At 36.4% G+C, this 17804-nt stretch overlaps 1 protein-coding gene across 1 annotated transcript in view; it reads right to left on the bottom strand.

Annotated features, from left to right (window-relative positions):
- FBXL13 (F-box and leucine rich repeat protein 13) overlaps nucleotides 1-17804 on the bottom strand; it is a 186124-nt gene that overhangs the window by 68932 nt on the left and 99388 nt on the right. Inside the window, exon 12 of the mRNA XM_061198232.1 lies at nucleotides 7925-8054. Coding sequence (XP_061054215.1) covers nucleotides 7925-8054 — 130 coding nt within the window. The remainder of the gene's footprint in view (nucleotides 1-7924; nucleotides 8055-17804) is intronic.

The following is a 17804-nucleotide window of genomic DNA, read 5'->3' as shown; positions in this document are numbered from 1 at the left end:
TGTATCTGTTAATCCCATACTCCTAATTTGTCCCTCCCCCTGCCCTTCCCCTTTTGTAACCATAAATTTGTTTTCTATGTCTGTGACTCTGTTTCTCTTTTGTATATACATTCGTTCATATTATTTTTTAGATTCATATCGTATGTCATATCATATAGATTTGTCTTTTGCTGTCTGACTTATTTCACTAAGCATAATATTCTCTAGGTACATCCACATTGCTGCAAATGACAATATTTCCTTTTTTATGGCTGAGTAATATTCCGTTGTGTATGTGTGTGTATATATATATGTGTGTGTGTGATATATGTGTGTGTAAATATATATATACACACACACAACAGATGATTGGCTTAAGAAAATGTGATATATATATGTGTGTGTATATATATATATATATATATATATATATATATATATATATATATATCATCTGTTGATGGGCACTTGGGTTGCTTCTGTGTCTTGACTATTAAATAGTGCTGCTTTGATCATTGGGGTACAAGTATCTTTTCAAATTAAAGTTTTAAGAATATATTCATATATGGAACCACATAAAACAAATTAGAGGGTTTGCTTGTGTAGAGAAAGGGGAACATGAGTGGGAAATGTGGATAAAAGGGAATAAATAAAACAAGAGATCAGCCTTGCATGGACTGATGATGAGAGTGTGCCATGAATTGAGGAGTGTGATTAAATCTGTTCCTGGTACCTGAGTTCCAAAATAAGTAAAATAAAATAAATCTAGTATGAAATAAAATAGAAATCCCTGGTTATGTTTCTTCCCTTGAGTACTTTTCCTCTCCTGAAAAATACTGCAGAGAACGCACAATATTTTTAAACCTCTCTTCTTATTTTCTTTCAGTGAAAGTAGTCACCAGTGATGGATTCTAAATGTTTGATTAAAATAGTTGAAAAGAGGGACGTTTAATGAAACCTGCTTGCTATGGAAGTGAATGTAAGATGACTTAAATACTTATTGCTAATTTCTGAGAAGGGAAGAGTACTCATCCGCATAGAAACCCACTCTAGGTTTGAATGTTGTTCTCCTACCTCTCCTGTACTGCACTTTAATAATAGTGTTGCTATGAAAATAAATTATGTGGGTAAATATAGGAATTAAGTATGTGGAGCCACAGCATTAGGTTTCCTGCAGAAATCACATCCACATGAGTTTTCTAAATCATAATCATTAGGATTGACAGAGCCAATTTAGGAAACTAACGATGATATCAACAAAAGCCAAACATACACGTACTTCACACCCAGCCATTTGATTTCTATGTGTATACTCAACAGAAATACATTCTGTGTTCACCAAAGGACATATATATAGCACTTTGTGCACTTTTCTGTATATTACACTTACCCTCAAAAAAGTCATTAGGCAATGCCTTTGCTCAGTATGTCCCAGCTGTCAGTGCCAGCAAAACAGGAAGCAGATTTAGTCCGGTTTCTTGGGTGTTAAGGATTGCTTTGTGGTCAGTCACGGGCATGCTCAAAGCAACAAATTCAGGTACATGGTAGAATACAAGCATGTGAAGAGCTATGAGAAACCTTCACAACTTCCTCTCTTGGGCCTTAGTTTTTTCCTTGAGTAAGGCTTTCCATCAAAGTATTCAATATCCCAACTAAAAGCTAAATAGGAATCACATCCTCACCAGTTGTACCAGTCAGCTTCCTTGAGTCACAATGACCCAACATAAACTAGCGTAGGTAAAAAGGGAATTAGTGGTATCTCTAACTGAAAGTCCAGCTAAGCAAAAATATACCATCTCTCCTTCTCAAACACAGAATCTCTCCCTCTTGAAGGTCAGCCTCTTTGTGATGATTTTATTCTTTCCCATTGCAGACAAATTTCCTCCATGTTCCTGAGCAAGAGAACCACAAACCAGCCTAGACTTACACATTCCAGGCCCTGCAACCTCAGAAGAAACTGAATTTATTTTTCCCAATGTTGAGCACCTAAAAGGGTTCTGAATAGTTCTGCTAAGGTCATGCTCTTCCTGGAAAAATCATAGCCACTGCACATGGAATTTAGGAATGTCTAGGCCTGAGCCAAATGATAGCAGCCATTGGAAAATACTATTAGTAATCTAATAATAATAGCTAATGGTGGTTAAGCATTTACTATATGAAGCCATCATTCTAAGACTCTTATATGTATCAAATAATTTCATTCACACAACACACTTAGGAAGTTACTAGTATTTTCCCCATTTCACAGATAAGGAAAGTGAGGTATACAGAAAGCTTAGGTAACCTGCCTCAGTCCCATACCTAGTAAATAGCAAACTCAAGATTAAAATGCAGGTGCCCCAGAACCAATGCTTCCAATTACTGTGGTGTGTTGATTTCAAGGTGCCACGACTGACAGCTCCCCAGAACCACAAGGGAAGGGAGAGGAGTGCTTCCTTGAAGCAGAGTATGAGATGCAAAGGAAAACTACCAACATCTCATACAGTGGTTCATTAGTTTCACTTATTTAACTAAACATTAATCCAAAAATTCAACAGATATCTGACAAATGTCTACCATGAGTTAGGTCACACATCATTCCTTAGAGCATAGAAAAAGATGGATCCATTCACTGTCGCCAAATGTCTCCCAGATTATAGATGACAAAGGAGCACAGGAAAGAGTACCTTCTTTACGTGATAAAACCATTTTGTCTCCAGAGTCTTTCCAAATTGTATTTAAACATGGTTTATAAAAAATTATTTTATGGCATAAGGTTAGATTTTATAACTTTGAGTAAGTAGCAAATATAAAAGCAAACAAATTAAATTTGTTCAACTGATTCAGCCAGAATCATTTTGTTAAATGAATGTAGATTTTTTTTTCTTCTGAAACTACTATAATGAAAATGTTGCACTCAGGCTCTGAAGAAATTTTTTTAGAGAAATATACTAATAGGTTTTCTTTTTTTATCACCAACTGTGTCAGGCACTTAACTTACATTATCTCCAATATTCCCCAGTTTGAAAGAGATTTTTAAATTAATTTGAAAAATATTTTAACAGTGGCGGCCTGTTGGGATAAGAATGCTGTCATTCAGCAGATATTTATTAAGTGCCTGTGTATGGTTTAACTTTGCCTGGTAATCAAAGAAATACAAATTGAAAATATAAAATATCATATTCAATGTCAAATTGGCAAAATTTTTTATATATAATATATTTATGAAGAGAACAAACTATTTTACATTTATGGTAAGTGTAAACTGACAATCTTTGTAGGGTATGGATGGCCTTAAAAATAACTATATCCTCTGACCATTTCACTTCTAAAAATTTGTACCAAAAAATTGCATAGACATATGCAAAGATATGGCTACAATAATTTTCCTCACAGGTTATTTATGATAGCAAAAAAAATGGTAGGCCAAAAAAAAAAGAATTGTAGGCCAATAATGAATGGTTAAATACATATTGGTATTATGATACAATGAAATACTATATAGCTATTAAAAGTAAGTTACAGGAAAAATATTTAATGGAATAAAGAGATATTCACTTTATAAAACATTAAATGAAAGATATGTGTACTATATAACCCATTTCAGTTTAAAAAAAGTCTAGACAGGCATAGAATAAAGACCCTGAAATTCTAGTAGTGTTTATTATTTCTGGTGATGAATTTTCAGGTAATTTAAATTTTTTTCTCCTGTTTTTTTTTTTAATTAATTAACTTATCTATTTATTTTTGGCTGTGTTGGGTCTTTGTTGCGCACGGGCTTTCTCTAGTTGTGGCAAGCAGGGGCCACTCTTCGTTGTGGTGCGCAGGCTTCTCATTGCGGTGGCTTCTCTTGTTGCAGAGCACGGGCTCTAGGCACGCGGGCTTCAGTAGTTGTGGCACGTGGGCTCAGTAGTTGTGGCGCACGGGCTTAGTTGCTCCGCGGCATGTGGGATCTTCCCGGACAAGGGCTGGAACCCGTGTCCCCTGCAATGGCAGGCGGATTCTTAACCACTGCGCCACCAGGGAAGTCCCTTTTTCTCCTTTTTTTCTTGTATTTTTCTGCATTTAGCATGTAATAAGAAAAAAAGCAGATTTTTTAAAAGTGAAAAAAGAAAACTCAAAGTGGCAAGTATATGGGTAGAAATTTGCAGAAGATAGTGAGAGAGCTCACTGGAGCAGCCCTATCCCAGTTCAGGCCAAGTGTGAGCAGAGGCTTTTTCAAGGAGGAGAAACTGGGCAGAGGCATCAATCACCTCAACCCCATCAAAGATGATGACATGCAGGGGAACGTGCAAGTGCTGGTACTCGTTAGGAAATCGGTCATATTACTTAGTGCACCCTACAGTGTTTATCCAATCCCATAAGAATGCAGAATATTTCTAAAACATATGTAATTGATTTTCACTTTTCTTTGTAGTTCTCCATCATCCACTTATTTATTTTTTCTAACAAATATGGTTCAAATTCTTTCACAATACTGTATACATCTTTCCTTTTTTGGGCAGCTGTGACTGCGTTAACATTTAGCCCTTGACATAATTCATTTATGTTAATCCAGAGCTTCCAAAAGACAGAGATGCTATTTGACTCATCATGGTGCCCAGTATGCAGCAGGCACTCAATAAACACCAGTGTAAAGCATTTAGTTGTAAGCTTCTATTCTCAACTTTTTGTTTTATTGGGGCCTTTTTCCTTGATCAGATATACTAACACATGACTTCATAGTGCAAAATTCCAAACATAAAAGAAAAATACATTTTACTTTCCAAGGGAAGAACCTGAAAAACCTGTGAATAGTCAACTTTCCTTCTTTGAAACCATTTTATACTGTCATATCAATGCAAGTAGGTCTGGAAGGTTGAAACTATCCTCATACCCAGAGCTAGGGAGGTAGATGGAGCCTTCTCAAAAGACTTAATAACTCCCTCAGAAGCAGTAACATCCAAGATTCACTGATTCTCTGAAGTTACAGCAGCAGCCATTATTAAGATATCTGTGGTTCATAATAAGCCCGTTTCGTACAAAGTTTCAAATGGTACAATTTCCAGTGCCTGACACCTAGGGTTAAATCTCTCGAGTAATTAAATTATTAAATGAACAAATGCAAATGGAAGACGGGTGAACAAAAAAAACCTAACATTATTTTGCATAATGATGTGAAATACTAATGTCACTGTGGTTTGAGACTTACAAATTAAGGGTCAGTTAGGAAAAGAAATCTATTCTTTAGAAATACATTCAGACCAAACTCAAATACCTACTGAGGCAGGCAGGCAATGCAGTGAAGTGGTAGCAGTCCCAGAGTAAGTGCATGTGTGGACGTTACTGAGTGGAGGAGAGGGCGGCAAACTGAGGAGAGGTCTCCATCTCAAGGGGGTGAGGCTGACTCAGCTCCAGCCCGTTGTTGCCATGTGGGAAAGCAGGCCCAATTTTGCTAGTTCTTCTGGTTTTCTAAGAGAAGCTTGAAGTCTAGATTTTTATTTGAAAACTCCAAAATTCCAAAGGTTGGCTCAAAATTGAAAGACAGACTGTGTCTATATGTTTTGCATATATATCTAGCCAGAGGGTCATCAATTTGAAACCTCTAATTTTGACTTTAGTGTGTCTGCAAATATTTAACCTTAGGACATGTGTATGTGTGTTTGTGTGTCTGTGCATGTGTTGTGTGTTTTTGCTACAATAGTTACCTGGTGGAAACTGAGAAGAACAAGGAGGTAAGTCACACTGTGCAGAGGGTTCTGAAGCACTGAGGTAAGCTAGACACAACTGTATGTAAAATAGATAACTAATAAGGACCTACTGTATAGTACAGGAAACTCTACTCAATACTCTGTAATGGCCTATATGAGAAAAGGATCTAAAAAAGAGCAGATATATGTATATATATAACTGATTCACTTTGCTGGACAGCAGAAACTAACACAATGTTGTAAATCAACTAAACTCCAATAAAAATTAATTTTAAAAAAAGTACTGGAGCATGTATCTTTAGGGGAGAGATTGATCAGTTAGATGTGTCAAGCACATTGAGTTATTTCTGAATTTGCAGGTATTCTTCCTTTGTGATTAGGCCGTCTGTGTTTGCTAATTGACATCCATATGGAAGGTAGGCTCCCATCCTCCCACAGAGACTGGGAGATACTGATGCTCTCTCTCTTGATGATTACATATTAAAGGCTGGCTCCCAGGTCTTTGCGGAAGACATTCCTGGGTTGTAAAACTGTCAAGAAGCTTTTTAAGGGCTTTACATCTCAACGGGAGCAGAGAAAGAATGTACAACCACAAGTTTTCTAAAGTAAACGCTCTAAGAAAAGGGAGGTCGGGGATCCAGAGTCAAGAAGAAGCCTGTCTGAAGTTTTGTCCATCTGGAGGGAACATTAAGGCCATCTTGGCCACAGAGTGATGGTAGTTGTTGATGCTTAGCAAGCTATATCGCAGTAGATTGGATGTTAAACAAATGCAACTTCTAGCCATTTCAGCCCTAGCTTAACGTCCCCCCCTCCTTTCCCTTACATCCTCTCCACTGCGTGGTGTACCTGGAAACCATGATATGCCAGTAGTAGTGCTATGTAAGATTTCTGTCCATTCAAGAACTTGGAGGAGAAATCTGTTCTGTCCCTGTATTCCTTCCAGGGAATCTACCTGCGTACCAGTACCATGTGCTTTCACCAGCCGTGCAGCCCTGGGAGCCTTGGTATTTTCATGTCTAAATGGGCATGATAGATACATACTGCACAGCATTTATGTGAGCAGTAAATTTGATCTGTATGAAACAGTCAACATGGTGCCTGGCATATAGTAACAGTTCTCATTTGTGTTATTAGTCTCATAGAATGATGAACATTCTATGACACAAATATCAATAAAATACACAGAGAGGTGAAAGAAAAGTTAAAAGAATCATGACTGAAATCAAACAAAACAGAGCAGAAGAAACTATCAAGGAGGTAGTAACTGCTTCCAAAGTGCCATGCCCTACCCTCCACAATTCCACACTCTTTTCTGCCCAGTTTTCCTTAGTCTTGTTCCTTCAAACTTAAATATTTCCCCATATAGACCTCAAATCATCATGTTATTTAGCCCAAGGATATAATGCAGTTTTTAAAATCATAATCTTTGGGCTTCCCTGGTGGCATGGTTAAGAATCTGCCTGCCAGTGCAGGGGACACAGGTTTGATCCCTGGCCCAGGAAGATCCCACATGCCACAGAGCAACTAAGCCCGTGTGCCACAACTACTGAGCCTGCACTCTAGAGCCCGCGTGCCACAACTACTGAAGCCTGTGCGCCACAACTACTGAAGCCCGTGCGCCACAACTACTGAAGCCCGTGCACCTAGAGCCCATGCTCTGCAACAAGAGAAGCCACCACAGTGAGAAGCCCCTGCACAGCAACAGAGTAGCCCCCGCTCGCCGCAACTAGAGAAAGCCCGCGCACAACAACGAAGACCCAGGACAGCCAAAAATAAAAACAAATAAAAAATAAATAAAATCATAATCTTTGTGTATTTCCTTTCTTGCATTTATCACTTGTAGCATCTTACCCAATACTATTTACTCTCTGAGAGCCCATGTGAGAGCAAACTGACTTTTCAGGAAGTTCTTTGCAAATTCTCCCCGCAAAAGGTTTTTCTTTGTTTGTATCTTGGTATCAATTCTAAAAAGTTTTCAAGATTTGGACTCTGGTATTATAACTGCTCAGAGTATCTACACAGAAGTGTTCTGCTTCATCATCCAATGAACTCTGCCTGTTAGTGGATGTGGCACTCCAGTGGAAGGAAGCCAAGAGCCTATAGTAGCGATCCTGGGGAAAATTTAAGCAGCTGTGGCCATGTAATTTAAAACCTCCAAAAAGTGTGCTGCGGTCTGTGCACAGCGTTAGTATAACATGAGGGCTGGATATAGCCCGTTCTCATTCTCTGGAGGACTTCTTCGCCTGCTGCAGGAAAGAGAAGGCTGAAAGACAAACCTGGGTGCAGCCGGAAAGGTCCAGATAGATGAGCTTGTGGCATCCATTCCCCAAATTCAGGTACTGTAAACCTTTGTCTGTAAACTTTCTGCAATAAGCCAAACTAAGATTCTGTAAATTGTGGAAGTACCTGAAAAGACAGGGCAAGAGAAGAGAGGAAGGAAAGTGATTATACTTTTCGTTGTTTTCTCACATCTTTGTTAAGCCACTATGACAAAGAGAAGTAAAACTGTAAATTAATCTTTTCTCCTTGCAGATATTCAAGAGTTGAACTTTATTGTTAATACTCTTCCTGTTAAGTAAAGGAGATTGCAGTAGCATATCAGATAATGCATAATCATATTTCAAATGAAAATAATTAAAGATTTGTCTAGATTTTTAAGAAAGCTGATTGGGATAAAGCTTTGGGGGTGGGGGAGATTTGTGCATTCCTATTGTTTGGAAGTTAGTGTTTGAAAGCAGTTTCAGAGTTTGTGTTATTGTTGCATTTAGGTTTTATCTTTGGAGCACCAAAATAACACGCAAAATGTCTAGGAGGACAAACCCTTTGTAAACATTTAAGTGGCGATTAACTGTTACATGAGAGTTAGGATTTGGGGCAGAAAGGAGGCAAAGTTGAACATAACAAGCTCTTAAAATGGACATGGTAAGCAAATGGCTTGAAAAAAATAGATTTTTTTGGTAACAATGCATGATTTTCTATGTAACAGTTTCATTATTATGGATAAAGAAAGACATTGATATACAGAGCTTAAAAATGGGTTAAGAACAGTCTGCAAATGAGTGGGCAACATGTGAGAGGAATAAAAACTACAATCAGAGGCTATCAATCTCACTGGAGTTGAAACAGATTAAATATGGCATTACCATCATGACCAAAATGAGAGCTTCCAGAAAAAAAGAGGGTCTTCAGGACGAGTCTGTACTACTGTGCAAGGGCTCACAGTTTGAGGACACTCTGGATGATTTTCAAAGCCCTCCTAAGCCTGGCATTTTTTAAAAGTGCAAGAATTCCCACTACTGCCTGCTCTTGCAATGGAATTAAAAACGTGCTTTTGGTTTGTGATCTGCAACGGTTTAACAGCAAATTAGAAAGCAAAAAGAATGAAAAGTAGGAAGAAAACTCCTCTCTGTCCCTCAAAAGCCCGCAAATGACTAATAAAGTTTACCTTCACATAAATGGGAAATTAGATATGCAAGCTTTGACCATTAATCAGATTTATTTCCCAAATCTGAAAAAACACAACTATATGATATGATTCACATTCCGTAGCAAATTATTTGACTCAGAACACACATTTCCCTCTGGTAATGGCTGTGTGCATGAGATTCAGGAGAACGGAGAGGGAAGCCTTCTGGATTCCCCAGTGGCTGGGTGGGCAGGGTTCTGAAGGAGAAAGGAGCACTAACATCCCAAAGACACGTCCCTTCTCCTGGGGCCCTTGAGTTAACTAAGAGCATTGCCAAAGTTTTGGAAACGCTCGATCTTCCTCTCCCTGAAGCATACCCTTGTGATTCAGCTGAGTAAGTACAATTTTCTTGGGGGTTGTCATTCCTAACAACCCTTTAGCTCTCTAATTTGGAGAAAGGAATAGTGAGGCAGGCAGCATGACACAATGGAAAATACACAAGGGTTTGGAATCTGACGAAATTGGATTTGAATCCCAGTCCTGACACTTACTGAAACTTCTCCTAACCTCTCAGAGATTGTTTCCGCATCTGTTAAGTGGAGATTTTAACATTATCTTTTTTTTTTTTTTTAACCCTCACCAACTGTGGGGCCTCCAGCTTTCCTGAACCTGAGTTTACTTGTCTGTAACATGGATGTAATCCTATCTGCTCTTTCCTCTTAGACATGTGACAATTACATAAGCACATAGATGTAATAGTATTATAATGAGGGTGATCTTTGATGATAAATATTAGCAGGGATATGGTAGAACCTTTAAATATATATATATTGTTATTGTTGCTACTACTACCTCAAATAATAATTACATATGAATTATTCTTATGAAGTTTGTACTATCTTCCTTCCATTGAATGGAATAAGTACTCACCTGGCCAGAGTGGTGCATACAACTGATACTAAGAGTTTGGGGGGCCTCATATTCCATCTATACCCTCATTTTGGTCATGGTGGTAATACCATATGTAATCTGTCAACTCTAGCGAGATTGATAGCCTCTGGTGTAGTTTCTGTTCCTCCCATGTGTTGCCCACTCATTTGAAGACTGTTCTTCCTAACCTATTTCTAAGCTCTGTATATCAGTCAGTCTTTCTTTAGATATAATAATGAAACTGTTACTTATGAAATCATGCATATTCAAATATATTCAAATCTGGCCCAAGCCTATTGTTCAATTTCTTTAAGTGCATGTGGTCAGTTAACAAATACCAAAAATGAGAATTGAGCGAGGAGTTCTTAATAGATACCTATGGATCTATGGCCCCTTTGTCAGCATAATGTTTTGTTTTTTTTTTATTGGAGTATAGTTGCTTTATAGTGTTGTATTATCAACATAATGTTTTTAGTGTATACAATAAACTACAATTACAAAGTCAGCCAATTATATTGAAAGATATTATCAAAATATTTTTTAAAAGCCAAATGAGTGGAATAATAATATATATGCTTCTTTATTAACATATTAAAGAACAAGATCTAGTGGCAGGTCTAATAATTACCATGATTTTGAAGCAGTGGTGAGTACCAATTATATTTTGAAATATTTGTAACAACTATAAGAAAATATTTGTGATGATAAAATAACTGTGATTTATATGGGTGAAAGAGTCCCAGGGGCTGCTAATACTTCTCTGATTTTTTTTTAAACTATATTTCAGTTAGAGCTTAGTGAAAATAGAGATTTTTTTTCTCCTATCAAGATTCATGGAACCCCTGATTTCCATTCATGGTCTCCTTGGAGGATCCACTGACCCCAGGTTAAGAACCTTGAGTTTGGCAAAAGAGGCTGTTAATTAAACTAAATGACTCCCAGATTAAAAGTCTTTAGATGTCTCTCTTCAAAGTGGAACCTCATGGGAACCGTCGGTTTGAAAGCAAAGTACAAATCGTGAGTGGCCCTGTTGGCCTTTCTAGGGATTTACAGTGCTGCAGACTTAGAGCTTCTGGGGATGAGAAAAATATCAGTTGACAGTGAAATCACACTTGGCAAATTTTATGCAATATTGCTACTTTTTATCCTGAATTTTGGCAAAAAATGTGTCCCTTACGTGAGTAAGATCTGGTTCATCATTTTTCCACTCAAGAGACGACTTGACAATCTAATTCCACTTTGAGACAGTGTTTTCAGACTGGTTTATCTTTTTTCATAATTATTTGATAACTGTTTCTTATGTTTGTGGGGGTTTCTCTTTGTGATTTATTTATTTTTCTACTGTTACTATAATCTTTAAGAAATCACAGTTCTTATAGAAACTACAGAGATCATTTTTTCTCCTTTCTTTGGTCTTTTTTTCATTAAAGAAGTGAGGCCCTCTGTGTTAGATCTTCAATACCTGAGGTAGTTGTTACTAGAAGGAATGTAGAATTATGTATTTAAATTAAAATTTCTCTGAAAAATCACCAAGACAAGGCCCAGTCTGGAAAAGAGAGGATTTGCATGTGGATTCTTTTGAGTTGAGTATTGGGCTTAGTCTCATAGAGGCAGTTTTGTTTAATAGAGTTCCTGCAGAAAATCCAAATGCAGTGACTTGACCTCCTATTTACAGGGTAGACCCTAAGGATGTCCGGTCAAGGCAACAGGTTACTCTGTCTACCCTACTCCAGTGAGCACTGGTGAGGCTATATAACACTAGAGTGCCTGTCAATAAGAAGTTTCCAAGCCAACTGAAGGGTTGATTCATCTATGTGAAAAATAATTAGACACCATGCTACTATAACATACAAGGCTCCATTAAGGAGCAAAGATCATAATAGCTTTACTCACCACTGTGTGCCCAGAATGCCTTGCAAATAGCAGTTGATCAATACATGGTGAATAAGTGAATGAATGTTGCTATTAGAACTCAGGAAAAGGAGAAATCACTGTGGAGTTCTGGTAGATGGTGTGACTTGAGGTGTAAAGTCTGTGGATTAGCAGAGAGAAGAGAAAGGCATTCCAGCTGTAGAGAAAGAGAAGCATGTAGCAGTCAGATGACCAGAGTTAAGGGCTTCCCTTGGAAAACCTAGGCAGGTAAGTTTGATCAGATAATGTTAAAGGACAGTAAGGGAAGAGTCTAGACCTTAAGGATGTCAAAGACGTGATAAGACTAAGTTCAGGATGATACGTCTCGCAGCATAAGGCAGAGCATATTGAAGGCAAGAGAGACCAAGAGTGAACCATCAGGATGCTGCACCAAATGAGGTGCTGAGAGTGCCACCTAGATTGTGGCAATGGGAATAAATGGAGAGGGTTTAATTCAGGAAATATTTAAAAGCAAAAAATGTTTTGGAATGGGCATGAGCTGTGGGCAGCCCTCATTTTCAACTTTAGAAAACTGAGCAAGTCCCCAAAGAAGTGAGGAAAAATATTGAAATAAAAAACTGGCAAATCACTGTTGCTAAGAAAGGCAAACAAATCACATTTTTCTTTGGAAAGAAATACTAAAGACACCAGAGAGAGAATGAGAACAGCAACAAATAACACATCTCTGGTTATTTACAGCTTAAAAAATGCTTTTGCATACCCAAGCATGTTTGAAACAATAGAAAGCAGAGCAAAAATAGAGAATCGTTATGAAACGTATTTTTATTATAGATAAGAAAGTCAGCGTACATTTTTTTCATATGGCAAAAAACATCAGTATCAAGTAGTTTTATTCTAAGTGTTGTCTCAATAGCAAGAACTAGAAGTTAAAATCAAAACAGAATTCTCATTTTGGGTCCTATTTTTCTATCTGTTGCCCACTAAAGGTATAGCTTCATTTGTAAAATAAACGTCCTTAAAAAATTATGCAGAGCTGTAGTGTTATTTTAAATTTCCTAGGAGAAAAGTTTATCTCAAACTATGGTTGGAAGAGATGTTTTAAGTTAAAAAAATAATTTGTACTGTGATATACGCTACTCCCAAATCATCTACTTTGAGAGTTCAGATTTTCACATATGGATTTATGGATTTTTTTAATATATATTTCTCTCTCTCTTCCCTCTTCACCCCCCCACTCTCTTTCTATCTATAGATACATACACACATACATACATACACACATGCACATATATTCTCTCTCTATATATAAACACACACATTCATACATGCACATATATTCATCACATATATATCTTAATATGAAATGTCTAAAGAAAAGTACTGAGTGATGTTCTATATTGCAGGACAAAGAATCCTACAGAATTCCTGAAACGGTCAGGGGCCCTCCACAGTGGTGCTTCTGGAGCTGGCTTGTACCAGCCCATGAGAACCAATTGTTAGCATCTCTTCCCAGTTCCACATTCAGTGGCATCATGTTGGTAGCTTAAAATTGGCCATGATGGAATTATTTATATCACAGAAATCAATAAATCCTACAAATCAAAACACACCTTTACTCCCTACCCCAGCCAGTTGTTAAACATTTATCGGGACACTGCTGTCCTTGGAACACACTTTCAGAACTACTGATATAGAGAATGCAGTATGCTGAGAAAATGTATACAGAAATAAAAATGATGAGAGAGAAGATGACAGCTTTGAAGGACAAGAATAAAAAGCGATCTAAAAATAAAAGGGGATTCTTAAGATAAAACCTGAACAAATGGAATAGAAGCATTTAAAAAGAAAAATATCCATCAGATAAACCCAAATTGAGGGACATTATATAAAATAAATGACTAAACCGTATTCTTCAAGTGTCGAGGTCATGAAATACAAGGAACTACTGAGGACTGGCACAGATTTGAGGAGACTAAGGAGAAATGACAACTGAATGCAATATGGAACCCTACATTGGATTCTAGAGCAAAAATAAAAGGACATGAGTGGAAAACTTGATGAAATTTATATAAAGACTTTAGTTTAATTAATAGGAAAAAAAAAAAGAGGGCTTTCCTGGTGGCGCAGTGGTTAAGAATCCGCCTGCCAATTCAGGGGACACGGGTTCGAGCTCTGGTCCAGGAAGATCCCACATGCCGTGGAGCAACTAAGCCCGCGAGCCACAACTACTGAGCCCGTGTGCCACAACTACTGAAGCCCACGCACTAGAGCCTGTGCTCTGCAACAAGAGAAGCCACCACAATGAGAAGCCCACGCACCGCGACGACGAGTAGCCCCCGCTCGCCACAACTAGAGGAAGCCTACGCGCAGCAATGAAGACCCAACGCAGCCAAAAGTAAATAAGTAAATAAATTTATAAAAAAAAGAAGGAAGGAAGAGAAAAACACCTTCCTTGGCTGAGAAAAATCTAAGTTTTAATGTTCAAAAGGTTTACTATATTCCAGGAAAAGTTAATTGAAAGAACACAGTTAAGTTTGGAAGATGTTTTTAATTTCTCAGAGAAAAGGAAGTTCATGCCAGCATCTTGGCAGAAAAAAATACGTTACCAACAAAGGAAGAGAAAAATCAGGCTGGCTTTAGACTTCTCTTTAACTTGAAATAGTAAAGATTATGGAGCAACATTTGTAGGGTTTTAAGGATAGAGTAAGGGACATGATTCAAGAACCATACACCAAGAGAATTTGTTGTTCATCCTCCAAGACAACAGAAAGTCATCTTCAGAAAGTAATGATTGAAAATCTAATACTTGTACATCTTTCCAGATAAAGAGTTTTTAAAACTATATTTCCAGTCATCGTAGGGTGAATCAAAATCAAAATTAAAGAATAAGGAAATTGTGGAACAAATGAACCATCAATGAATGATAAAACTAGAGTTAGGACTACATAATCATTATAAATATGATTACAATGTTGAGTTCAAACACCAAAAATCAACATTAAAAGGAAAGTTAAATGATTAACAAAAATCACAATTAATAGGTATTTACATATAGGTGAGTGGAAGTAGAAGAATGTCAAGTTCAAGGGAGAATTAAAGTGTATCAGATCTCTTGCCTAACACAGGGGGAGCCAAAGTTACTGTTTCATCGTGACTTTGATAATTAGAGAAACGCATGTTAAAGCATGTTTTTAAAAAACATACAAATATCCACTAGTTAGAATACACAAGAGAATATGCATATATCTTTGAAATGCATTCAGATTATAGAAATAACACTTTTTATAGCAAAAGGCAGAAAAGATGAGTACAGTGCAGTAACATAAAAAATAAAAAAATCTAAAACATAAAGCAAGATGATAAAAATAAGACCATACACTCAGTTTTGACAAGAAATATTAGTCTTTTAAACTTCCCTCTTAAAAAGGCAAAGAGATTGACATTTTTAAAAATAGAAATTAGCTATGTGCTGCATGTAAAAGATAAACCTAAAATACAGCAACACAAAGGTTAAAAATATGGGTATACATAAAGTTATTACACAAAACCACAAAAGAAACCAAAGGTGACTGTATAAATAACAGATTAAAAAGAATTTAAGGCAAAGAAATATCAACCAGGATAAAAAATATAATTTTATGTGAACAAATGCTACAATCTATAATGAAACATACTACTTATTAATCTTTATGTGTAAAATAACAATAAATTAATAGAAGCTTTATCATAATAGGCAACTAATATATCACTTATCTTTGACATATCGAGAATTTATACATATATGTGCATATACACCTAGAAATGTTCTCTGAAAGAAACTCTCTTGTTTTAAATATTCATGGATAATTTACTGAAATTGATTATATAAACTAGTCCACCAAGAAATCTCAATCAATTTCAAAAAGTAGAAATAATTCAGTCCACATTTCTTGACCACAGTGTAAAAAACTAGAATTAAAAACATAAGCTTAATTAAGAAACTTCAACAATTTGAAACCAAAAATCCTCTTCTAAATAATTATTAGGTCAAAGAGGTAATCAAATATACAACAGTTTGTTTAGAAAACGAGAACAATATTTATCAAATCTTATAAGCTTTGCCAAAGTTCTTCTTCAGAAGTAATTTCATAGCTCTATTTTTTATTTTAAAAGGAAAGAAATCAATTAAATCATACAAATGAAAAGTTTAAAAAGATACATGTACATCATGCCCAAGTCCAAAAGTAACCATTTAGAAAATATAATGAGAAATCATAATCAGAAATGATACTATTCACAATGGCAATGAAAAAGACACCACAGACTATCCATATGAATAAAACAAAATTTTGAGACATTTAAGAACATTTGAAAGAAAAATTTTAGAAGTATACTATGTTTCTGATAGGGAGACTAAATATTGTAAAAATATGGATTCGTTCCCAACTTATTTTACCTTTAATTATTGACATACTGGTAAATATCTAACAGCTGGTTCTTCAAAAACATGTATGCATATAAATGTATATATGTTTACTGTAAATTTGTACATCTTACTATTTTTTTTAATAAATTTATTTATTTTATTTTATTTATTTTTGGCTGCGTTGGGTCTTCGTTGCGGTGCGCAGGCTTATTGCAGTGGCTTCTCTTGTTGCAGAGCACGGACTCTAGGTGCGCAGGCTTCAGTAGTTGTGGCTCACGGGCTTAGTTGCTCTGCAGCATGTGGGATCTTCCCAGACCAGGGCTTGAACCCGTGTCTCCTGCATTGGCAGGCGGATTCTTAACCACTGCGTGACCAGGGAAGCCCACATCTTACTATTTTACATTAACTATTTTACATATATAAAAGATGTACAGCACACAACGTACAAATAATAACATACACAATACTGTTTATTGCTAATTTCATATAGTCAGTTGATTCTCACACAATGCTTTCATTCATTGACTTTTGCCAAACTCATAGCTAGTACTTTTGTCTTCTCCTATGTGCACGCAAAGGAAAAATAAAATTGGGCACTCTGATGTATTTCTTTTTTTTAACCAAAAAATAAAAATAAAGTTCAAAAGCTTGAGGAAGGGGTATAATTCCAATACGAATATTTTTATTTATATTAATGGGTAAGACAAAAGTAAAACCACAAAGATTTATGTCCAGATTTCACTCATCCATCAATGATGTGACAGTTTTCAAGTACGGAAAAGATATTTCCTCAACTTTTTTGTGCTATTCATAATGTTGCAGCTACAGACATGACATAATTTTTTTCAATATTTTTTATTGAAGTATAGTTGATTTACAATGTTGTGTTAATTTCTGCTGTACAGCAAAGTGATTCAGTTATACATATATATACATTCTTTGTTAATATTCTTTTCTATTATGGTTTATCATAGGATATTGAATATAGTTCTCTGTGCTATACAGTAGGACCTTGTTGCTTATCCATTCTATACATAAAAGCTTACATCTGCTAACCCCAACCTCCCACTCCATCCCTCCCCCAACCCCCTGCCCCCTTGGCAACCGCAAGTCTGTTCTCTATGTCCGTGATTCTGTTTCTGTTTCATAGATAGGTTCATTTGTGTCATATTTTAGATTCCACATATAAGTGATATCATATGGTGTTTGTCTTTCTCTTTCTGACTTACTTCACTTAGTATGATAATCTCTAGTTGCATCCATGTTGCTGCAAATGGCTTTATTTCATTCTCTTTTATGGCTAAGTAGTATTCCATTGTATTATGTATCTTCTTTAACAATTCATCTGTCAATGGACGTTTAGGTTGTTTCCATGTCTTGGCTATTGTGAATAGTGCTGCTATGAACATAGGGGTGCATGTATCTTTTTGAATTATAGTTTTCTCTGAATATATGCCCAGGAATGGGATTGTTGGATCATATGGTAATTCTGTTTTTAGTTTTCTGAGGAACCTCCATAATGTTTTCCACAGTGGCTGCACCA

The sequence above is a fragment of the Eubalaena glacialis genome, chromosome 8 (genome assembly GCF_028564815.1).
Source record: "Eubalaena glacialis isolate mEubGla1 chromosome 8, mEubGla1.1.hap2.+ XY, whole genome shotgun sequence".
In the NCBI taxonomy this organism is placed as follows: Eukaryota; Metazoa; Chordata; class Mammalia; order Artiodactyla; family Balaenidae; genus Eubalaena; species Eubalaena glacialis.
This window is presented reverse-complemented; position numbering and strand designations above follow the sequence as displayed.